A 24,369-nucleotide genomic window follows, 5' to 3' on the forward strand; every position below is an offset into this window, starting at 1 on the left:
TTCAACATCTACATGGCCAGTTCCTAACTAGATTATTGATTTTTGGGCTTATTTGGTTATTTTCGGTTTGCTCAATCCAATTTGGTTTCGTTTGGGTCAGCGGCAAGACTACAAGCTCTATTTCTAACTCGATGCAAAAAATTATGTTTCAAGGAATTGAACCAAAACTTACCTGATTATATTCGGTTTTGGTATGTTTTACAAATTTATACAGATTGATTTCGCAGGCAGGAGTATTGCCACACTGATATTCTATATATAAATAACTCGTTTTTACATATTCTATTAAACGTTGTTAAGGATGTGACTTCTTCTCTTGATCTTCACCTTAAGCCCACCAGCCATATGAGCCGTTAAAAGAGGAACAAAAACCGGCCGGTCTTTGTTAACCGGCACAATCTCAAACCGACTCAAAACAGAACCAACGACGTATTTCATCTGCATAAATGCCATCTCTTTCCCTACACAAACCCTCGGCCCGGCTTGAAAAACCGGAAATTTGTAGGGACTAATAGGTTTCAAAACCGGTCGTGTACTCCCCGGTTCAGAATCAAACCACCGGTTCGGGTTAAACTCTTCTGAATCCGTACCCCATAGCGTCTCCATCCTCCCCATACCGTATGGGAAATAGGTCACTTTGTCTCCTCTCTTGACACGTGTCCCATCAGGCAAAACGTCGTCGTTTGCAGCATGTTTAGAGTCCCACGAAACTGGAGGATATAGCCTCATGGCTTCACATAGACAAGCCTTCGTGTAAGCCATCTCTTTCAAATCCTCAAACCCTAACCCTAAACTCACCAACGGGTCCACTTCTTCTAAAATCTTCCGCTCCACGTCATCGTTCTCAGTCAACAACCAAAACAGCCACGTCATCGCTGCTGACGTTGTATCTCTTCCCGCCATGATAAAACTAATAACCATGTCCCTCACTGCTTCGCCGTTGTGGCCGGCGGCTAGAAACCTCGACAAAAGATCTTGCTTTGCTTCTGCTCCGGTTCCGATCTCAAGACTCTTCTTCTTAGCTCTGACAATCTCAGAGACCAACACGTGCACGGTCCTGATCGCTTCCCTAAGCTTCCTCTCGCTTCCCACGTTCAACACACGCTTCGTTTTCCAAACAGCGTAAATAGGCTCCGTGGCACGGCGAGCACTAATCTCAGCAGCGGTGTCAAAAGCCTCCACAAGTGGATTAACGGGTCGGGTTAGATCCAAACAATCCGGATCCCAACCCAACGAGACTTTACAAACAACATCAAAAGCAAAACGTTTCAAAACATCTTGCAAATCCACGGTCGTACCAACATCAGCCGCCGTGGATAAAACCGGGACTAGACGGTTCTCCACTTCGTCTTTAAGAACCTCAAAAGCAAAACTCCTAAGCGAGCGAGTGGAGAACTCGTGGCTAGCGAGTTTGCGCTGCGAGCTCCATGAGTGACCGTCGACATTGAATATGCCTCCACCGAGAAGATCACCAAGAAGATCAGTAAAAGGTTTACCTTTAGGGAAGTTAAAGAAGTTTGTTTTGAGAATGTACTCGACGTTTAATGGGTTTGTTGTGATGATGGTGCGACGGTTGCCGAGGAGAGGAACTAAGATGGTTTGAGACGGAGAGAGACGGAGAAGCTCGGTGTACCATTGAAGAAGACGATGACGGTTTTTGTTGAAAGAGAGTATGGAGCCAATGAGTGGATACGATGGTGGTCCATATGTGGTGTTTTCTTGGACTTTTTTAGTTGAAGATGAAGATAAAAAGAAGATGATGGTTATAAGAAACGCTAGTATCAAAAAACTCAGAAGAAATGCCATATTGTTTAATTGTTTTTTGTTCTTGGTTTTTTTTTTGTGTTGGTGTGTTGGAAAGAGTTTGTGAATGTGCTTTTTATATTGCTAATTAAGTGTTTGTGTGTGTTCTTGGTGGGTATTGCGTGTGTGTATATAGAAAGGGAAAGGTGGCGGGTCCGGACCAATCTGTCCCGAAACATATCGCTTTTAGTATTAATTTGATTTCTTATATCACATTTTGATCGACGTAACACGGTATTATACTATTATGTGTCTACGGAGATATTATTTTATCTCCTTTTTTGTCTTTAGTGTAGCTGTATGTCACTGTTTCATTCCTTTTTTTAGTCTAATATATAGTATCTTTTTTTGAGAATTGTCCTAACGAAAATATAAATGTTTAGTCAGGCTATTTTGTCTCTTTTAGGATGACGATATTGTTTCGAGTTCCTAATACTGTAGTATAGATTTTCTCTTTTAGTGATAAGCTCCATCAGGATATTGAACTGTTAGTGTAACTGTGAGTATGTATCATCAAATGATTAATATTGTAATAAGCACATTGAACAACTTTCCTGAAAAAACCACATTTGTGTATAAGGAATTTATAAAATTAAAAAAAAAACAAAAAAAAAGAATTTATAAAATTAATAGGACATCAAACATTTCTTTTAATTAATTTATTCGTTTATTACATATTGTTTGGCTTACTTGACCCTTTATTTATCGCTCGTTTGCTATCTAAGCCGCTTTTGTGTTTCCTAATTTGACGTGTTGCAAACGCTTTGGCGACGCAGAAGTCCAAAGTTTTAGAACGTGGCATATCTCCGACAAAACCACGATAGAGACTATGACGCAAGGAAAATAGACCTATATTAAAGTAACTAAATTAATTATAGTGTACTTTGAATGGTTAACAAAAAAACTCAAATGATATACGACATCTCCATTAATGGTTACAATATTACGAAACATCCAAACATTATATTAATATTTGTTAGGTCAAAATTTGAATCGAACCGTGGTTTCTAGAATATAATACATGTATTAATGGTATAGTTGAAATTTGAATGGTAGCTTGAAAACATGAATTTCGCTCCGGCTTACAATATGTGTTAATAATCACTATTCTAATGTCTTAAAAATAATTAAGCGATTATACTTTTGATAAAATGGTCGGGTGTCAAATAAATCTGGAGGCGAAATGTAGAAAAGTAAACATTGAAAAGAAGAAAACAAATACTAGCAAGAGCCTGACAAAACTGTTCCCACTCGAACAAGAGCTATTCAATTGTGCACGTGTTTCTTTAGGCTTGAATTTAACCAGTAAAGTCAGTTTTATATGAGACGAAAGAAAGATGAACTTGATTTCAGCCACTCACGTTGTCGATACCGTCTTTTCTTGCTCGCACACAAAATAATTACGGAATTGAACAAAAATAACGGCGCCGTTCTATAAATTATATGAGCCAACATAATTGATTGGTAGCACGCAAAAAAAATGACTTAAGAAAAGGAACAACCGTTTTTTGTCTTCATGACTTCACCGTCCAAAGAACTCGTGGGTTATACAAGAGATATTTTTCCAGATGTATACAACATTTCGTTGTTGATGTTGTAATGTAATAGTTATACCAGATTTCTATGATAATTTTGACAAATAAAGGTTTCTATTTTTTTTTTTGAAAATTTTATTGTAAGTGGATGAGAAATTTCATAACTTATTTGATCAATAGACGCCAAAGCAGTGTAGAAAACAATTTTTGTGATCAATCACAATCTAGAATGCATGAGAAATTTATTAAAGTCTAATAGAGTCGGTGTAATAACTAATTACCTTGTTCTAAAACTAACATGATAAAATAAAATTCGTTTTAGCATATACTTACATCATGTTCAATATCAATTGTAAGCCAAATGAAAAGCAAAGAAAGGCAGAAGCAAAAAAACTTCACATAGCCTTTTAGCCTCAATCCATGACTTGTTTCTTGTTGTTGTTGTTGTTGAGTTATCTTCTTCCTCTCGACATGAACTCTATTAGCTTCTTCTTCTTTCCTTTCTTATGGTAAACGATCTTTTGCTTCACCTCTTCTCACGTCTTCTCACTTTTTCTTTTGCAAGTTTAATGAAATGTTTCAAGTTCAATAACAACTTCTTACGAAATTGAGCTCCGATTAGATTCAATTCAGCGTTAAGAACGATCGAAATGATGTTGCGAATGATCGATCTCAACTTATGCAAGATCAGAGAACAGAAAACGAAGAATAAAGACACACGATTTGTTTACCCGGTTCAGCAAGATCGGTGTGATCAAGCCTACATCCGGAGCCGAATCAATTCGGCAAATCCACTAAGCTTTATGAAGAGTACAACTAAAACCGAGCTTACAACAATGGTGATTCTCTCAAGTTCTCTCTCTCTCGATACAAGAAAACTTCAAAGAAGAAAACAGATGAAGAAGATGATAATCGTAACAGACTCTGTTACTCTTTGTATAATAGTCAAACCCTCCACTGCAGTTAGAGTCTTTGACTTCTCTTCTTTAATTTCCGGTTTAATCAGAAATCCCTTAACCAGAGATAACCGACTGCTTCAATCTTCAATTGACTTAACCAAACCAACTTCAGAGTTTGAATCAGATATAAACCAACAACACTCCACCTTGATTCAAATCTCTCCATAACTAGTGGACTTGCACTTACTTGGATTTCACCTTCGGCTGAGATGTCTTTCCACCTCACCTGAGTAGCTTTAGAAACTCTAAAGCTGACTCAAACTTCTGCACATGAATGCCTTTGGTAAGCATGTCTGCAGGATTCTGAGAAGTATGGATCTTAAGAACTTCAACACTTCCTTCTTCAATCACATCCCTGATAAAGTTGAACTTGATCGCAATATGTTTAGTTCTTTCATGGAACGTGTTGTTCTTTGCCAAACTGATTGCTGACTGTGAGTCACACCACAAAGTAACCTTCTCTTGCTTGAATCCCATTTCTGTTAACAACCCCTGAATCCACAAAGCTTCTTTCACTGCTTCAGTTAAAGCAACATACTCTGCTTCAGTGGTTGATAAAGCCACTATGCTCTGCAGATTTGACTTCCAACTTACTGTATTTCCACCAACAGTGAATACATAACCTGTTGTTGAACGCCTCCTGTCAAGGTCTGCTGCATAGTCAGAGTCACTAAAGCCTTGAACTCTGAAATCCTTTTCTCTGGTGAAAACCAGATTCAAATCTGTAGACCCTTTTAAGTATCTTAGCAACCATTTCACTGCAGTCCAATGAATCTTACCTGGTTTGCTCATAAACCTGCTTAGAACTCCAATAGCTTGAGCTATATCTGGTCTGGTGCCAACCATGGCATACATGATGCTGCCAATAGCACTTGAGTTTGGAACTTTATCAGTGTCCACACACTCTTCTTCCTCAACTACTGAGGCAAGTTTGAAATGTGCTCCCATAGGTGTGCTTACAGGTCTTGCTTCAGTCATATTAAACATGTGAAGCACTTTCTCTAAGTATCCTGTCTGAGACAACCGCAATGTACCTGCTTTTCTGTCTCTTATAATGTCGATTCCCAGTATTCGACTAGCTGCACCCATATCCTTCATTTCAAATCCTGTACTCAACGCCTCTTTGATCTTGTTGATTTCAGTCATTGACTTAGCTGCTATCAACATGTCATCAACGTATATCAGTATATACACAAACTCTTCATCACTCACCTGTTTTATGTAAACACACGAATCATGACCACTTCTGATAAAGTTCTGATCCATGATAAAAGAGTTAAACTTCTTGTTCCACTGACGTGGTGCTTGTTTTAACCCATAGAGTGACTTTTTTAACAAGCACACTTGATCCTTTTGTTCATCAGCAACATACCCTTCAGGTTGCTCCATGTAAAGTGGCTGGTCCAGATCACCATGCAAGAACGCAGTCTTAACATCCATTTGTTCCAATTCTAGATCTTCTTGAACAACAATAGACATCAAGATTCTTATCGACACATGCTTGACTACAGGTGCAAACACTTCATCATAGTCGATTCCTTTTCTCTGAGTAAAGCCTCTTGCTACTAGTCTGGCTTTGTATCTTTCAGGTTCCACACCGGGAATTCCTGGTTTCTTCTTGTACAGCCATCTACAACTGATGATTTTCTGATTCTTGGGATGGTCTACTATATCCCATGTATAGTTTTTCAATAGTGACTGCATTTCATCTCCCATTCCTGCATTCCATTTTTCCCACTCTTTGGTTTCTTTAGCTTCATGATAACAGCTAGGTTCTTCACTGCTGTCCATATCTTCAGCTGCCATAAGAGCATATGCAAATTGAGAGTAATCAGAGAATCTTATAGGTGCTCTGATTTGCCTTCTAACCCGATCTCTAGCTAACTGATAATTGCTCAGTCTTTCACTGCTTGCTGGAGCTTCTCCTTCGGGTTCAAAATACTCTGACTCATCATCACTAGATGAAACATCAACTGTTCCACCTGCAACAGAACTCTCACCAACCTGCTGTTGGTTACTTACTATTTCAGAGACAGTCTTTTCTGCTTGAGTAATCTTCTCTGCTCTTTCTTCTTGTTCAGACTTCTCTTTTAACTGCAAATCCTTATACACCAAGTCCTCATGAAATATCACATTTCGACTGATAACACATTTCATTTCTTCTAAGAGCCAGATCTTGTATCCCTTAGTGCCTTGCGGATAACCGAGGAACACACCTTTTAAAGCTCTTGGTTTAAGCTTTCCTTGATCTTGGTGTACATAAGCAACTGACCCAAACCTCCTTAAATGCTTGTACCCAGATTTCCTGTTTAACCACAACTCTTCAGGTACATTGTGATCCACTGCAAAAGCAGGTGACCTGTTCACCAGATATGCAACAGTTGAAGCAGCTTCAGCCCAGAATATTTCTTCAAGACCTGATTCACTCAAAAGACATCTCACTTTTTCCATAAGAGTTCTGTTCATTCTCTCTGCTACACCGTTCTGCTGAGGGGTATAAGCACATGTCCTGTGCCTTTCAATACCAAACTTCTTGAGGTAATCTTCAAATTTGGAATTACAAAACTCCAATCCATTATCTGTCCTGAGCACTTTAACCTTCTTTCACACCTGTGTTTCAACAAGTTCTTTCCACTCACAAAAACGGTCAAATGTCTCATCTTTAGATTTAAGAAACATAAGCCAAACCTTTCTTGTCTTACCATCAACAATAGACAGAAAATATTTCATACCTAAGAGTGATGGAGTTACATTTGGAGAGCCCCATAGGTCTGCATGAACGTATCCTAGAGCTTCCTCTGTGATGTGCTTGCTGACATTGAAGCTAAGCTTCTTGGATTTTCCCATTACACAGTGCTCACAGAACTCTAGTTCTTTGACATCGTTCTTTTGTAGCAGTCCCTTTCCAGCCAGTATCTTCATGTTGTTTAAACTCATATGGCCAAGTCTGCTATGCCATAATTCAGTACTGCTTTTAGTGTCTTCTGCATTAAAGCTCTCAGACATAATGGTCTCTCCATCCAGAACATACAGTCCATTGATTAAACGTCCAACTAATGCAGTTGCATTGTTCTTATGGTATCTCACTTTACCATCTCCACCTTCATGGTGATATCCCAGTTTATCTAGAGTGCCTGTTGAAATTAGATTTCGCCTGAGATTAGGCACATACTTGACATTCTTCAAGATTCTGATTGATCCACCATTTGCCTTAATCCGAATAGAACCTTGTCCCTGAGACTTAACTGTGTGATCGTCACCAAGAAGAATTGTTGTGCCATCATTCTCCTCAAAATCACTAAACCAGTCTCTTCTTGATGACATATGTGATGTGCATCCAGAGTCTAGTACCCACATGTCCTTGACCAATCTGTCACCAATGTTTAAGGCTTCAGAAACTTCTAGTTTCTCAATGATAACACCAGCCTCTCCTGGACCTTCACTTTCCAGTTTTCTTTTTTTAGCAAAACAATCTTTCTTCACATGACCTTCCTTTTTACAGAACCAGCAGGTGACCTTTGTTTTGGAATTAGATCTGCTCCTGCCTTTCCCTTTGTTTCCTTGCTGCTGAGACCTGTTTTGGGGTCTACCTCTTTCAGTTGTATACAACACAGTTGAAGAGCCTCTTTCAGACTCTTTAGATTCAGCAAGTTCATGTTCCAATGACTTAGCTGATGATACAACGTCCTGCACACAGAGAGTCTTGTTACCATACTTCAAAGTGTGCTTCAACTGGATATAACTCACAGGCAATGAATTCAAGATCAAGATTGCTTGCACTTCTTCAGCAACTACAATCTGCAGACTGCCAAGTTCAGCCACAATTCTTAAGAATTGATCAATGTTCTGATCAATACTCATTGTTTCAAGCATCTTGAATGAGTAAAGTCTAAGTTGAGTATAGATCCTGTTAGGCAGAGATGTTTCCATGTAGAGCTTGTTTAGCGTTGCCCACATATCAGCTGCAGATACACAATGCTGAACTTTAAGAAGAACCGCATCAGTAATGTGATTGATTATGATGTTCTTAGCTTGTTTCGATTGTTCAATCTTGATCAGATCTGGAACTTCTTCAGTCGGAGATGATTCTTCATCGGTTTCAGGTTTCTTTCCTTCACTCTTTGGGACTGGAACAAACTTTGTCAAAGAGTAATCCGTTAAAGTGTTCATCAAACCCAGAACTCCAAGTTGTGCTTCAATCCGAATCTTCCATAGAGAAAAGTCTCTATCTCCATTAAATGTCTTGATCTCTACCTTTGACGACATCGCCATTAACGCTATCGAAGCATCAAACCTCCTCAATTCAGAAACCAAGGCTCTGATACCACTTTGTTACGAAATTGAGCTCCGATTAGATTCAATTCAGCGTTAAGAACGATCGAAATGATGTTGCGAATGATCGATCTCAACTTATGCAAGATCAGAGAACAGAAAACGAAGAACAAAGACACACGATTTGTTTACCCGGTTCAGCAAGATCAGTGTGATCAAGCCTACATCCGGAGCCGAATCAATCCGGCAAATCCACTAAGCTTTATGAAGAGTACAGCTCAAACCGAGCTTACAACAATGGTGATTCTCTCAAGTTCTCTCTCTCTCGATACAAGAAAACTTCAAAGAAGAAAACAGATGAAGAAGATGATAATCGTAACAGACTCTGTTACTCTTTATATAATAGTCAAACCCTCCACTGCAGTTAGAGTCTTTGACTTCTCTTCTTCAATTTCCGGTTTAATCAGAAATCCCTTAACCAGAGATAACCGACTGCTTCAATCTTCAATTGACTTAACCAAACCAACTTCAGATTTTGAATCAGATATAAACCAACAACACAACTAGTCATTACAAAAGTCATATATAATGTTAGTGATACAATCACGATTCACATTGATCGCATAATATTTGATTGCTCTGTTTAATGTAATGCTTGTAATTAGAATAATCTAGAGTCTCCTCTCTTATTCTTATTCTTGTATAAATATGTTGATGTACATAACCCTAAATATATTAGAAAGACATTTTTTACATGGTATGAGAGCTTTGTGACATTCGTTGCAGTAATTAATTGGAAGCTTGCAGTACATTGCCTTCACCAAATTTGATATTGCCTATGCGGTCAATCGTTTATCACAAATTATGCATCGTCCAACGGAAGATCATTGACATGCTGCTAAAAGAATTCTAAGCTAGCTACCTTGATGGGACACCCACTCATGGCCTCTTTTTCTCGGCAAACAACAAACTCATTCTTCATGCATATTCAAATGCAGATTGCGGTGAGATTCAGACGATTATGTACTCGTACATCTTGTTAGTGCACCTTCAGTCAGGTCAAACCAGAAGGAGTGTTGATTGCTGGAACAAACTGGAAGCTGTTTCAGAAGATTAAAGTGAAGATCAAGTAATTGATGCTGACGTGGATATACCGCCAAATGAACGAATGACGTGGAGATCACAACAGAATGAGTTCGGTTTGGAAAGAAGATATTCACGCAAAGATCTGGAGTGATCCAAGATCTTGAAGACTAACCTAGAAGACCAAAGACCTCGATGATATAAATAGAGGTGCTAAGGTGCTTGCTAGAGTTGGCCATGATTGTGAGTGAAAAAGCTAGTGCAACGCTTTTCATTGTTAGAGACTAAGGTTTAGTCTGATTGGAATTCTAGAGAGATCAAAGAGTGTGTTCTTGTGATATACTCTTGTGTGTTTAGAGAAATCTCAGGTGACAAGATATAGTAGTTTAGATCTTGTGTAAAACCAATTAAGGTAGTTGTAAACTTCTTAATCAGATTTCTAATAAAGTGATACTCAGTGGTTCTTAGTTTGGGGAATACGATTCTTGGTTCATCCGGAATTTCACATCTACCTAGGACGACGAAACCCAATATCTTGGACAACCAAGAAACGGAAGGGGTGGCAAGATCATCTATAGAAGTAGAGTATAGGGTTGTCGCAAACACGGCCTCTGAACTAAGTTGGGTATATATGTAATATTTTCACATAACTTGGAATTACTTTCAACACACCACTTGTTGTGTACTGCGACAACGTCAAAAATATCTTCCTTTGTGCTAATCCGGTCTTACACTCAAAGATGAAGCATATTGCTATAGATTATCATTTCATCCGTGGTTAAGTTCAACAAGGTGCTCTCCGAGTAGTTCATATCAACACAAAGGACCAATTAGCAGATGTGTTGATGATTGGAGTGTCACAAGCCTCTCCATCTTGAGGGGGCGTGTTAGTGATACGATTACGATTCACATTTATCTCATAATATTTGATTACTCTGTTTTAGGTAATGTCTTAATTGAAAAAAACTAGAGTCTCGTCTCTTATTCTTATATAAATATGTTGATGTACAAAACCCTAAATATATGAGAAATAGTTTCTTAACATGTTCAGGTCATCTATAAGGCAAGTAAAACACATGCTTAAGTCATAAAATAGAATCTAAAGAGACATTATTCTGAAATGATCAACTTGGTCTACTTAGCCTAATTTTAAGTCAATACATACAAATTTGATCTCTCTAACTATATTTGTTTTTCTCTTTCTAGTGTTCTTTTTCTTTCCAATATATATACATAGCATATTTTGAATTCTTTTTGTTTTATGGAGTAACGTCAAATATTATAATAGCCGCATATAAAATTAGAATTTATTAAATATTAATTTATAACTTTTTTATTGTAGACAATTATTTTAGGAAAGCAAAGTATATTTAGACGAAAATAGTATTAGGATGAATAATTTTTTGAAAGTCCTAATGTTGCATATTTTTTGTTTTGGTGAACAAATTTCGTGTTGTAGTTCTTAAACATCTATACTATTAATTGGGAATCATTGAAAATAAACAACCTTACGAAGGGTAAAATATTACAAAAATACTATTGATTGTTAGTATTTTTAAATAAATTCTGATTAATTTAAAATAATTATAATTATGCTTTACATTTAGAAATATATAAACAATAAATTGTACATACTTATTTTGAAATATTTTGGTTTTCTTTTTTCTTTTTTTCAACCTGATTTTTTTTTAAATAAATCCATAATATATTATTGAACAAACTTTTGAAATAATGTAAACTAATACATTTTTCATTCAAAACAAATTATCCAACAAAAATAATTTGGATTATGAGTACTATATAAAATAATTTGAAACCAAACTTGACATCAAATTAAATATCTAACTGGTATGAGTTTGGGTTATGAACACTATATAGCATGTACGTATTTTGTGACACAAATTCTATTTGTGATGTTTACAGGTTGGTAGTATTTTTTTTCCACATATACAGACGGGTTATGAGACGAAAAATTTATGATACATACATCACAGGTTTTCCATTCCAAGAAATATAAGTCAAATATACGTTTTTATTTTCTAAACTAATCAAAACATTATAACTGTTATAACAGTAATCAAAACATTATAACAGTTTGATTACTGGTGTAAAATAGGATATAAATTTGGTTTTAGTTTGGGTTATTTATCTGTGTGAATTCGGATCTTAAAATATAATTATATACCAACATAATTGAATTTCGATTATTATTCTTAACTTTATAATATTTATACTATTACAAAGTTTAATTATAACAAAATATTATATATTTTAAAAATCTATTTAAAAAGTTCTATTTTATATGTATATGAGATTTCAAATATCTAATATATTGTATTATAATATATATTACAAAATAAAAAAAAATAATTTACATTGAATTAAAAATATGAATCCGCACATACGTAAAAGTTAGGATCTAGTAATTTGTATAAAAAAGAAAGAAGAAGATAGTTATCCATTTCATAGGTCGGCTGCTAATTTTTGGCGGATTTCTAATAATTATATACAATCCAATTAAATAAATGAAATATGTCGTGGAAAGTGGAAACTATATAAAGGATAGAGATAAGTACGACTTCGACAAATGGAGATATATTATCATTATTATTATTATAATCATTATCTTTCGCTATTCCTGACCAATACCCAAATGATCTCCGCTACTCTTTCCACGTGTCAAAAGCACTGAATTGAACGGATGAGATCTTAAGTCACTAACCAAAACAACACTTGAATTTTTTTATAACAAATCACAGTTCCACCCAATGAAATCCATTTTGTTTCAAAATAAACCCGTATCTTTATAATGAAACTGAAAGATTCAAGGATGTTTTTGATAAATTAAAAACTATGTAGGGCTTCATTCATAAGATTTAAGACAACAGGGTTTATGAATTTGTCTCTGCTTCACGATCTCTCTACTATGGTGTACTGTATCTTTCAATCTATAGTTCAGTTACAAAGATCATCACAGCCAATTTTAGAAAACTTCTGACGGAAAATAAAAAGAGAGGATTTATTTTTATCTTTCTGTGTTACCGGAGAATAAAGACGGTACCTTTTCACTGTTGACTTAACGGAGAAGATGGCGACTGTTCCGGAGATAAAGATAATGAGAAGCGAGAGCTTAGGTCATCGGAGTGACGTGTCGAGCCCGGAAGCTAAGCTAGGGATGCGTGTGGAAGATCTCTGGGATGAGCAGAAACCACAGCTCAGTCCTAACGAGAAGCTCAACGCTTGCTTTGAGAGCATCCCTGTCTCTGCTTTCCCTCTCTCTTCTGATTCACAAGGTATGAGGATTTTGATGATGTGGGTGTTTGACCATGAGCTGATCTATAATTGGAACTGGTAATTGTGTTGAATTTGAATCATGTTCTATGGAGATTGATTTTGATTTTTGTGATGCAATTATTGATGGGTTCTGTGATCTCTTGGTATGTGTTTGTTGATGACTTGTAGTAGGAATATGTGCTGTGTGTTGAAATTCAAGTTATTGAAAGTTTTATAAGTCAGAATTTGGAATTCAATCCAGCTTGTTGGATACTCGAATCAGTTCGATTTAGGGAATCAGAATTAGTTCTTGATGGTTTTTGTTTCTTAGTCTCCTTGTAGAATCAGAGTACTTATTGATTCAGTTCTGCTGTCTCACATCTTTGTGGTTTCCCTATATAGATATTGAGATAAGATCAGACACAAGTTTGGCTGAAGCTGTTCAGACACTATCGAAATTCAAGGTCTTGAGCGCGCCTGTTGTAGATGTTGATGCGCCTGAAGATGCCAGTTGGATTGATCGCTACATCGGTATTGTGGAATTTCCAGGCATTGTTGTCTGGCTTTTGCATCAGGTAATTGTTCTCCAAAAAATACGAGAGGCGACTTGTTTTTGTCATGATCAAATTGGATTGTGGTACCTAGTGAACTATACTTCATGTCTGTACTCTACTTGTCTCCTTTAAAAAACAGTTGGAGCCACCATCTCCAAGGAGCCCTGCTGTTGCAGCTTCAAATGGATTTTCTCATGATTTCACCACCGATGTTCTGGATAACGGAGATTCAGCAGTAACTTCTGGAAACTTCTTTGAGGTCCTTACTTCTTCAGAGCTATACAAGAACACCAAGGTGAAGCTTGTTTTTTTATGAAGGACCTGATTTCAGTTGACTTTTTTCTCCTGATTACGGCTTCTGAAATGCGTTGGATATTCTCTCTGACAGGTTCGAGATATCTCTGGAACATTCCGCTGGGCACCGTTCCTGGCTCTGCAGAAAGAGAACTCCTTTTTGACCATGCTGTTACTTCTTTCTAAATACAAAATGAAGAGCATCCCGGTGGTTGATTTAGGTGTAGCAAAGATCGAGAACATTATCACACAATCAGGAGTTATACATATGCTGGCAGAATGCGCGGGGCTTCTCTGGTTTGAGGATTGGGGAATCAAAACTCTCTCTGAAGTCGGTCTTCCCATTATGTCAAAGGACCATATCATAAAGGTCAGTTTGTAATCTAACTCATAGCTCCATTGAGAGTTTTTTTTTTCCTTTTTTAACAGATCATTATTTCTCTTTCAGATCTATGAGGATGAACCAGTTCTTCAGGCATTCAAGCTGATGAGGAGAAAGAGAATCGGAGGCATACCTGTCATTGAAAGGAATAGCGAGAAGCCAGTAGGCAACATAAGCCTTAGAGATGTTCAATTTCTCCTCACTGCACCTGAGATCTACCATGACTACAGGTTAATACTTCACAAATCCTTGTGATGATGATACACCGAGTTTTGCAGCATTGTCAAATCTTCAATCCTTTCTCTCTCTTTATTTTAGGTCAATCACAACGAAGAACTTCTTAGTATCTGTTAGAGAGCATCTTGAGAAGTGCGGGGATACATCAGCTCCTATCATGAGTGGTGTGATTGCTTGCACGAAGAACCATACACTAAAGGAACTGATCTTGATGTTAGACGCGGAGAAGATCCATAGGATATATGTTGTGGATGATTTTGGTAACCTTGAAGGACTCATCACTCTTAGAGACATCATTGCAAGACTTGTCCATGAGCCATCCGGCTATTTTGGAGATTTCTTTGATGGTGTTATGCCTCTTCCCGAAAACTACCGAGTCTGAGAGAAAAATGGTATCTTTCTTCTGTAAATTGTCTTTTGTTTGGTGATAATGCTTCTGTCTGTTTGTGCTTAAGTTCTCGAAATTGTGTTATTAACGTTTAACAGAAATAAGAAAAGAAGAAAGAGCCTGTCTTTGAGTGAATATGTCTGAAATACAATAACTCTTAAGATTCTCGGATTTGGCCCTACATTTTGAATTTGAACAATTAGGTCTCTGGTTGGAGTAAGTGTTCTTCGAACTTGATCAAGATCTCATCCATCTCTGGTTGATGTTTCCTGACCTGAAAATTTTGGTTTCAGACAGATTTAGATACCAAATGAGACTTCCCATTACAATCACTGTAGAGAAATTTCATGTGGAAATCTAAGTGGCTTTAATTACTTTGACGTTTGCCATGGATAAGAGCTTGTGAGAAGCTACATAGGCAACATCTGAGTCATTTGGTCTCTTTTCCACAAAATAGATTACCTCAGCAACACCAGACTGCAAGAAAGAAAACCGAAATGACAAAAGTCCATATGATTGTGATGATCTACTTGCATCAAATTGGTTAATTGGACTAACTAGAACATTTGGTTTTTATATGACTGCTTAGCTGAAGACATTGACCATAAAAGATTACTAGAGTAGCTTATTAAGGATCCAAATTTGACAAATCAAGCCAATGGTATATAGAACAAACCTGTAAAATAATCTTGGCACATTCATTGCAAGGGAACATTGTCACATAAAGCTTCTGCAAGAGATTCGAGGAGCACAAAACAAACTCATATAAACCATCCACACACAAATACTTCGGAACAGAAACTGCAGCAGAGTTCCCTAAGTTTTCTATACCAAATAGCATTTCCAACTTATTAGCTTTTGCGCAGAAACCTAAAAGAGAATATTCTGACAATGATCTTGTGTAGGATACTTTAAAAGTTTTAATCTTTTCACTCAAGCCAGAAACACCATGATTTGTGAGAAAATAAACACTGAACAAATTCCAAAGAAACAAACCTGGCCAGCCGCCGATGCGTGGTTTGTGTTTAGTATGGCATTGACTTCAGCGTGACAAACATATCTACAAAATCAGAGTCATGAACATCAGAGCTTAGCAATGAGCCTAAACGGATGAGAACTGAAACATCTCACCGTATTACAGATTCCCAAAGAAAGTGTGCACAATACTCATCAAACAAGAACTTAAAGATTCAGCCATAGTTTGCATCACTAAGATTAGTACTTACGGATACTTGGTCTCTAATGGGTCCCCAGTTCTTGATTTCTGCAAAATTGGTGGGGAGCAAATTAAGAGAAAATTAATAAATCTAGGGGAGAAAGTTCCTTGCATTATCTCTAGACAACTTCTGTATATTCTTAGAATTCAGATGAAGGTAATACCTTGGCCCAAGGAAGTTTGTCATCAGAGCAGCCTCTTGGAAAACCATTATAGCCAATCCCTAAATGAAAGATGAAAGTTTTTGAGTCCTCGTTTATATGTGTCTCGCATGTACCAGCTAAGTGACAAAATGAAATAAACTATACAACCACACTTCATGTTGTTCAAAGAGATCAAAACACAAGTGTGATCGTATTATCTTACCAAGGATTACACCATTTTGGCTCACCAAACATGCGCCAACCTGCACAGCCATAAGACCGGGAAAGATAGTCAATTTTTGAATGCATCCAACAAAATCCATCCTTTTTGCATCATATGATCCATCAGAAATGGATATGAAATTGCCACAAAAGGAAGATATAAATTTCGAATTTGTGAACCTTTAGTCAAAACTATACTCTAATCCTAAAGACCTTAAAGTCCATAAACTATACTCTAAATGTGCTAGACATCAAAACACCAATGCATCCATTCATTACAAAATCAGCCAGTGCGATATCTTAACACCGAAAGAATACCTCCACTTTGATGATAGAAAACTATATAGTATCATGAACATAATACATTTTGAGCAGCTTACACATATATAACTGTTTGGATACTCATGTTGTTCAAATATCACAAACAACAAAATTTACCTGCCTGTTAGGATCCTTGGATCGTTCTGCAGAAAGGAATGCAATCGCCATGAAATAATCATCCCATGATAAGTACCTTCACAACAATTCAAACAAAATTCTACCATTAAAAATCAAAGCAGATTCTAAACTTGGGATTTTCTGAAAGTTGGAAACTTTAGCTATGGAATAACGAAATTAGATATATTGAATGGAATTATGACAAACCCATTTCGTTTCAAAGGACTGAAAGGATCTAGAGCAGGGAATTTTCTGGAAATTGCAGAGATTTCGGTGGAAGTGAATTTTCGGGATTTGGGGTTTTTAGGGTTTGATGAGAAGAAGCGAAATGCTAGAGCTGAAATCAAAGCACCGAAGATTGCAGATGTAGAGACGAGTGTAAGATCTCGAGAGTTCATGGGGAGCTTCAAAATCGATAAAACAGATTTATCCAGAAAAATCTTTGCTCTTCTCTCTTCACTATTAAATGTAGCGGGAAACTATAAGAGAGTGAAAATCCCCGCCATTCCGGTTAAGGCAGGTCTATCATTCGGTTCATATGATTGTTGGTTTAGGTTTCGGTTAATAACTAGATTGGTTTACTGATTGTGCTTTCTCTTCTCAGCAGAAAATTATGGCAATTAACAGATTTTGGTTAATTTCATTTTTTTCAAAAATTATGTGTTATTGAATCATTTATTTTATTATTTGTTATTTTTTTTTATTTTTTTTAGTATTGAGTGCTACCAATATATTTTTTGGATAAAAAAAACTATACCGGTCCAGATTTGATATCTCAACCATCTCTTCTATATTTCTATTAACTATGGATTTAAACTTTTTTGTATCGTTGATGTTTTGACAATCTTTTCAATTCACAAAAAGGTTATAAAAGATTGATTTTGAAATTTTGGTTAATGATCTTGTGAAAAAATTGACATTACCTTTCAAAATTTTTTTTTATAACTATAGTTCTATATTCTTATTTTGCGCTTTTAAGATACCGTCTCTGACTTTTTTATTGGTAGGCACGGTTGTGTATACCTATATAAGTTTTAGTTTTATTTCGCTATTTAGTTTTCTTTTGTCTAATGTAATGTAATATGAACTGGATAGATTAAGAAAACATAAAGTGGAAACGAACAAAGTTTGAAAAATAACAAATAATTGGAAACGTACATGAAACTATGAAACACATGAAACAAGTTAATAACTTTAAAAAAAAAACATTGAAAGCATTACGTACATTTTTATCTATAAATAACAAAATGTATTTAAAACATAACGACCAGGCAATCGTAGATCACAACACAATTCAGATTAGCTATTAAACCTGTGGAATTTTGTTTTTTTTTGTCATTTAGAGCGTCTATACTAATTAATGTAATTGAGATTGCAGCGGAAAGACTCAAACCCTAGTTTCCGAATTCTCAATCCTATAAATCTGTTATAATCTTTCAACTATTTAAATCACATATATAAATAAAATATAAACTGTTATATGAGAAGAATTTGATTAAATTACTAATATATACGGACTAAGCACATAGTAAGTGAGCTAGTTGCTAGCTTTTGAATCCATTAAGCCACGTGCATCACCAATTATTACACAACCCACATCCACATTTTCATTTTTTTAAAAGGATACGTTAATTAACAAATATACAATCGCAAAGTTATTAGTTACAAAAACATATAAAATGAGATAGATGATGAAAAAGTGAAAAGGGTTTCTTTAAAAAGCCTCTCATGCTTCAATAACGTGATCCGTTTATATCCCATCTTCTCTGTCTTTTCTTCAACGGAGATTTTCTCTACACCTTAACTATTTTTTTTCTTCCTATTTCTATCTTCGTTTTACTAACCTACCCTCCATTATTTTCACTTTACAAGTATGCTCCTCTTATGTTTTGGAAAAAAAAAAAACAATGAAATTTTGCAATTGCAAGTTATGTCATAATATATAGTAGCTTTAACGTAAAAAACAACATTAATCACGTTTGCGTTTACATGTTTATATTATTTCGACATAAACGCAAATAACATGTTCATCATTATAAAACATTCTAAAAATTTGGTTATTGGTGACTATTTATTTTGTAACTCGACAAAACTTAAAAAATCTTATATATCTAACCTATTTTTAACTTTAGTTGATTGTTGTACAATCACATCATTTCGTCTTATCATGGAACCACACTTGACAACAAATTCACATAATGGCGGTACGGTGGTCGTTTGTTAACTTTGAGGATTATATAAAAACCCAATGATCAAATAACCCAAAAAGATATGCATATTCGAATAAGGGGTTATAAGTGTAATTTCAAGTAGATAGTATATGTGCACAGACACGAAGCAGCTTACATATAAAGTGATTGGTAATTGCCATCCCCACACTTATTGAGAAGTGCAGCCTTTTAGCCAAAAAAAACAAACAAGAATACAAAAATGGCTGAACAACAAGATCATCACAAAGAGCTTCAGCTTTTACCTTCTCCACCGTCTACCGAATCTCCGGTAAGGAAACACCGACCAACAGTTATAACAACCGACCATCACAACAATCACCACCGTTCCTCCTCCATGATCCACCACGATCTTGACCTCAAACTCTCCATCAGCCTCAGCTCGATCTCAACAGCGGAGGAGCTTCCAAACGGTGGTGTGGAGGCGTTGAAGTGGCAAGCCGCGGAGCAGATAAGGCTTGCGGCTATAGAGAAGGCTTACGCCGAGAGGGTTAGAGAGTTGACTCGCCGTGAGATGGAGATGGCTCAGTCTGAGTTTGCTCGTGCAAGGTAGTTAAAGCTAGCTCGATCAAGTAATAATTCTGGTTTTGGTTTGGTTAACGGTTTTGAATTGTAACCAGGGTGATGTGGCAGAAGGCAAGGGAAGAAGTGGAGAGAGCTGAGAGATTGAAGGAGAGATCAATGACGAAGATCGATACGGCTTGCTTGGAGATCACTTGCCACTCTTGCAGACAAAGGTTTAGGCCATAACATAAGTATTTATTTGTTTCTCTTAATTATTGTTATTATAAATGGATATTTGAAGAGAAAGAGAATGTTGGTTTAATTTAAATTTTATTTTGTAGTTAAATTTAATTTGTTTTCATTTTCGAGTTTGGTAATATTATATAGTCCTTCCTTTTTATTTTCTTGAAATCGAAGGAAAACAATATGCTCAGATAAGAGATGATTTATGTTTCCAGCTACTTTACTTCCTCTTCTTTGCCAACCAAAAAAAAAAAAAAAAAAAATCATGAATACCATTTAGTGAATTACTTGGGAATTAGGGATAAAATTCATTAGTTACGTTGTCAACATTAGCTATGTCAATTCCTCAACGATCAGCTATTATATACTATATGGAGTATTAAAATCTAACTATGACATTTATTAACCAACAGAACAAAACCTAATTAGTAATTACAGTGATTAGTTAGTTAAATGCTTGATGTTAAAGTAACAAGAGATGGAGTGACATTCACAATCGAGGAACGTGGAAAATAAAAAAGAGAATGGACGGATTGCATGATTTGAATATAATTGGCTGACCCATATGTGATTCATTTGATTTGTTGTAATCATCTTTGAAAACGTTCGTTCAATGAAAATTGATGATTATTCTGAAAACAAATAATCAAACACACGTAAAGACATATGCATGGAGATGATGGGTATAATTATTGCATTAACATGCTTATTTCATCTACTTTAATCTCTTAGGTCGCTTTAAATAGTATATATGTGTGTACTATTATTTTGTGTTTGTGCATATACGTACATTTACTTACAGAAACTTGATAAATGTATGAATATTTTTGATAAGAGAGAGGATTAATTTTAATTATGTACTTCGTAGACTATGGTTTAAATCAATCGTGTACTACAGATAATATGTTCAAATTTAAATCCTAAAAAATGCCGAGTTTACGATCATACCCTAAATACGTAAATCAACTCGGCTGATCTATTCGGTTGGTCGTCATATTCTCTATAAAATGATACATACATATGAACTATATTAACGATTATGACAATATATAGAATATATGTAAACATTTTGAGAATATATATCAAAAGCACATTGTAATCCACTTTGTCATTTCTATGCCCATCTTTAGTATTTGGAACTGAATATACGTTTTCGAACAGATTAATTTTCTCGTTACTATTTTTTTGAAAAGTTGTGTTTTTTTACATTGCAAACGCTATAGTGTTTTTTTATATGTGAAATTATTTTTTCGCAATGTAATATGTATCTTGACGGACCAAACTCTTATGCGAAGAGACATTAGACAAGTTAAAATAGATCTAGAAAAACTATATATATCTCATGAATGCGTAAAATTGCTGCAAATTAAATAACATCTTATATATGAAGGCCATGAAACCCTAGAGAGCTTCCTTTTTGCTCTTTGGATGTATGTAAACATCTATTTTCTTTTCACTAAAAAAAATAAGATCTATTTTCCTGTCAACATATAAAGATCTTTATATTTAATACGTAACTTATGTTTTAAATAACAAAATACCTTACCTTTTATTACCACACACAGACACAGTTCCATTCACACGCGTGTAAACACACATGTACATGTACTTGTAGCCTTGTAGGTATTTTTTTATAAAGAAAAAGTATCGTAATCAAGATTCCAATTTGGGTACTGTCTAATGCCAAATATATAGTTATTGATATATATGTGTAGCAATTGGTACAGTACTTTTCTTTTGGTACAGTATTTTATAGTGCAATTAATGTAAAATACGTGATCTATAACGGTACCGAGTATATGTGTTGATCTTTGCGATTTGTGAATCAATCATCAAGTCAACAAGGAAATGGCTCAAAAATCATATTGGACGATAATCACTATGCTATTATAGAATTTATATAAATAGTAACAAAATTGAGTGAAACAGGAGGGGCCATGTCTCATATTTTTGATGATAGGAACCTTTGATAATGAAAGATAGAAGCAAATGGATCAAAACAAAAAAAAAACACAATCAGTTTATGTAATTTTTTTAGAAAGATGAATAATTGATGACAGAATTACAAGACAACCAGGGGTGGGAAGGAGTCGGAGTATCCACTTGTTTTCAACTTCTTCTTCTTAGACCTTTCTCTATACACAAACTCCAAAATTAAATTCAAATAGTGTTGCTTAGTGCTTAGAAGATATTACCTCCCTTCACATTATCCAAAATCACCCAATGATTTCTAAACTTTTCCTATGCTTTTACATAATTTAAGGATATGGTGATTTTTTATTATATATTTTTACTCTAAAGACAAGAATATATATAGTTTTCATTATTTTGATTTCTTAACAGCTTAGTTCAAAAACAAAAACTTGGCTGAACATGATTGAATTCGTTTCCTCAAATCACCTCTACTCCTTAACTGTCTAACTTTTCACCAATTAAATTTCATGTTCTTGACTTAATTTCTCTTTTACAATTTATATATTCTACTAATGTTTTAAAAAAAAATAATCTTTTTCTTAAGAAGAAGAAATCATTTTAGATAAATAAAAAGACATTGATATTCTTTAATTGTTTTAAATCATCTAATGAACTATTTCTTCTCCTTAACACTCTTCTTGTAATTCCAAATATTTTCCGTATAGTAGGTAATAATTACATGCTCAATAAATAAAAGCACAACTTCTAAATTTTATTTAATTATTACAAACCAATCAAATGTATATGTGTAAAATAATCAATTAATATAATTCAGCAAATTTCAGAATGCATGTACTTATACAAAGATACATATAGTTGATGTAGTGACGCAAACGTACATGTATGAATATTATTATGAGCGTATCTCAACGTACATACAAAAAAAAAAAAAGGAAATGTATAATCACAACGTTGAATTCACCAGAAGGAAAGAGATGTGTCTGCGAAATTGGAAGATAATGGAAACTGATAAGATACATCAATACACAGCAATCTTGCGCATTGTGACACAACCTTAACATTTGTCTTTTCACATTTGTCTTTATACTCAAAATTTGTAGATGTACACACTACACACACACATATATTCTATGTGTATTATAAGTGTATCTGTACATAAATGTTGTATGAACACACATACATACTTACATGCATATACATATGTGTATCATCAGTGCATACAGAAGCAGTCATATTGGTATCAAAGAGAGCCATCATTTTCCAAATGTTGTTTTCCTTTGTTCAGCTTTTTCACAAATTTATATATTTTCTGAATCCCATGTGGGATGGATCTTTGCTTGTCCCCTCTAGTTAGATTTTTTTGCTTAAAATATATAATAATTAATCTCAATTCTAATTCTTTCTACAATATAAACTATTTAATAATAATTTGTGTTGTCTCTTATAGTTTATATCCTTATGACAGAGATTTGTTTTGGTTTCGATGTCTATATATTTTGTGGTCCTTACACAAGTTAGCTTCATTATTATGCATGTTTATCTCTTTCCCTTCCACCACCTAGAAAATATAGTTTTATTGAGAAAATTATCATTTTACAACTATTCTTAATGTTCATTTTCCACACTATAGATATTTTAGTTAGTAACTAGGCCTCTTAATCATGGATTGGAATCAATACCAACCATGCATGTAACACTTACGTATATATGATTATATGATTCATCATTTTTAAATAATGTTTTGGAAAATATTATCGGATCTTTGATGATCGATTAGCTACTAATTGTTGCATTAAAATGGAAGTATTAACGAGTTCTAATAATTGGGAGAAAATAAAACAAGAAGAAGAAGCCAAGTTTGGTTGGATTTAAAAGAGAAAGGGACAATGCCCTTAGAATGGAAGGGAATGAAAAGACAGTGTTAGGGAAGGAAGAGGGGACAATGGATGATGGAAGTTACTCTCATCATGTGATCCATCACTACCTTATATCTAATTTTACATATATTTCATTTAATAGCCACAAATATTTACCAATTATATTTTTTTTGTGCATATATATATGAGCACCTTGCAAGCATTTTCATTCTTATTATTTGTTTGTTTTAATAAGTATTTTGGGATTCTTAAAACAATCATAATTTATACGATGAATTAATTTGAACGAAAATTTCTACCCAAAATCAATATCCAGTAAAATTAACGACGTGATTTTGAAATAATTAGTTAAAAACAAGAAAATATATTTATTATATGGTTGATGAGATAGTGGTCGTTATATAAAAGATAATTCTTTTGATATATTGATATTAATATACGTATAAGTTTAATTCTTATATATATATATATATGTGGGTATTCGTTTATAAGTTAATCTTTTTATCTTTATGCTTTAAACAACTAAAATTCGGTATTATATATGATTCTATCATTTATGGCGTAAATAATTGCCAAATTATAATAAAAAACAACTAAATGAAGTTCACAATGAATATGTGCAGGTATCTCAACCATCTAAAATAGTCTTGGAAACCATTTTGAGAGATAATAGTTTTGTTCTTAAGACTACAAAACCATGATCGAGTTAGTTACTAACAATTGTCAACGTTGGACATTCCCATATTCGAACGAAACAATTTAATTAGAGCCTGAAAACTCGAT

The 24,369-nt window shown here is 34.8% G+C and overlaps 4 protein-coding genes, 1 long non-coding RNA gene and 2 pseudogenes across 8 annotated transcripts; 4 read left to right on the forward strand and 3 right to left on the reverse strand.

Moving 5' to 3' along the window:
* Positions 1-34: 34 nt before the first annotated feature.
* Positions 35-1,956, reverse strand: CYP94B3 (cytochrome P450, family 94, subfamily B, polypeptide 3). Its single transcript, NM_114710.3, has one exon. The coding sequence runs from the start codon at positions 1,804-1,806 to the stop codon at positions 286-288; it is 1,521 nt and encodes a 506-aa protein (NP_190421.1). The 5' UTR covers positions 1,807-1,956; the 3' UTR covers positions 35-285.
* A 1,085-nt stretch (positions 1,957-3,041) lies between these two features.
* Positions 3,042-3,280, forward strand: AT3G07985. Its single transcript, NR_141374.1, has one exon. It is a non-coding gene; the product is annotated as an other RNA (long non-coding RNA).
* A 1,065-nt stretch (positions 3,281-4,345) lies between these two features.
* AT3G48523 lies at positions 4,346-8,569 on the reverse strand (annotated as a pseudogene; the record flags this gene model as incomplete). The annotated part of the gene is made up of 1 exon: positions 4,346-8,569.
* Positions 8,570-9,352: 783 nt separating this feature from the next.
* On the forward strand, positions 9,353-10,565 carry AT3G48526 (annotated as a pseudogene; the record flags this gene model as incomplete). The annotated part of the gene is made up of 1 exon: positions 9,353-10,565.
* A 1,994-nt stretch (positions 10,566-12,559) lies between these two features.
* Positions 12,560-14,945, forward strand: KING1 (SNF1-related protein kinase regulatory subunit gamma 1). Its single transcript, NM_114711.2, has 6 exons — positions 12,560-12,945; positions 13,328-13,500; positions 13,619-13,774; positions 13,868-14,143; positions 14,222-14,385; positions 14,474-14,945. The coding sequence occupies exons 1-6, from the start codon at positions 12,741-12,743 to the stop codon at positions 14,772-14,774; spliced, it is 1,275 nt and encodes a 424-aa protein (NP_190422.1). The 5' UTR covers positions 12,560-12,740; the 3' UTR covers positions 14,775-14,945.
* A 34-nt stretch (positions 14,946-14,979) lies between these two features.
* AT3G48540 (Cytidine/deoxycytidylate deaminase family protein) lies at positions 14,980-17,221 on the reverse strand (the record flags this gene model as incomplete). The annotated part of the gene is made up of 9 exons (NM_114712.3): positions 17,007-17,221; positions 16,800-16,875; positions 16,363-16,402; positions 16,161-16,219; positions 16,007-16,044; positions 15,777-15,840; positions 15,457-15,510; positions 15,156-15,257; positions 14,980-15,054 (listed from the first exon to the last, which is right to left on the reverse strand). Exons 1-9 carry the CDS (start codon positions 17,195-17,197, stop codon positions 14,980-14,982), a joined length of 699 nt encoding a protein of 232 aa, NP_190423.2. The 5' UTR covers positions 17,198-17,221.
* A 1,779-nt stretch (positions 17,222-19,000) lies between these two features.
* AT3G48550 (SHOOT GRAVITROPISM-like protein) lies at positions 19,001-19,961 on the forward strand. Of its 2 annotated transcripts, none has more exons than NM_114713.4 (2): positions 19,001-19,576; positions 19,648-19,961. In NM_114713.4, exons 1-2 carry the CDS (start codon positions 19,230-19,232, stop codon positions 19,775-19,777), a joined length of 477 nt encoding a protein of 158 aa, NP_190424.1. In that variant the 5' UTR covers positions 19,001-19,229; the 3' UTR covers positions 19,778-19,961. The 2 variants fall into 2 exon arrangements, with proteins under 2 accessions (NP_190424.1, NP_001325628.1); NM_001339373.1 differs by having other exon boundaries at positions 19,181-19,576; positions 19,664-19,925.
* Positions 19,962-24,369: the final 4,408 nt, after the last annotated feature.

The sequence above is a fragment of the Arabidopsis thaliana genome, chromosome 3 (assembly GCF_000001735.4).
Source record: "Arabidopsis thaliana chromosome 3, partial sequence".
NCBI classification, from domain to species: Eukaryota; Viridiplantae; Streptophyta; class Magnoliopsida; order Brassicales; family Brassicaceae; genus Arabidopsis; species Arabidopsis thaliana.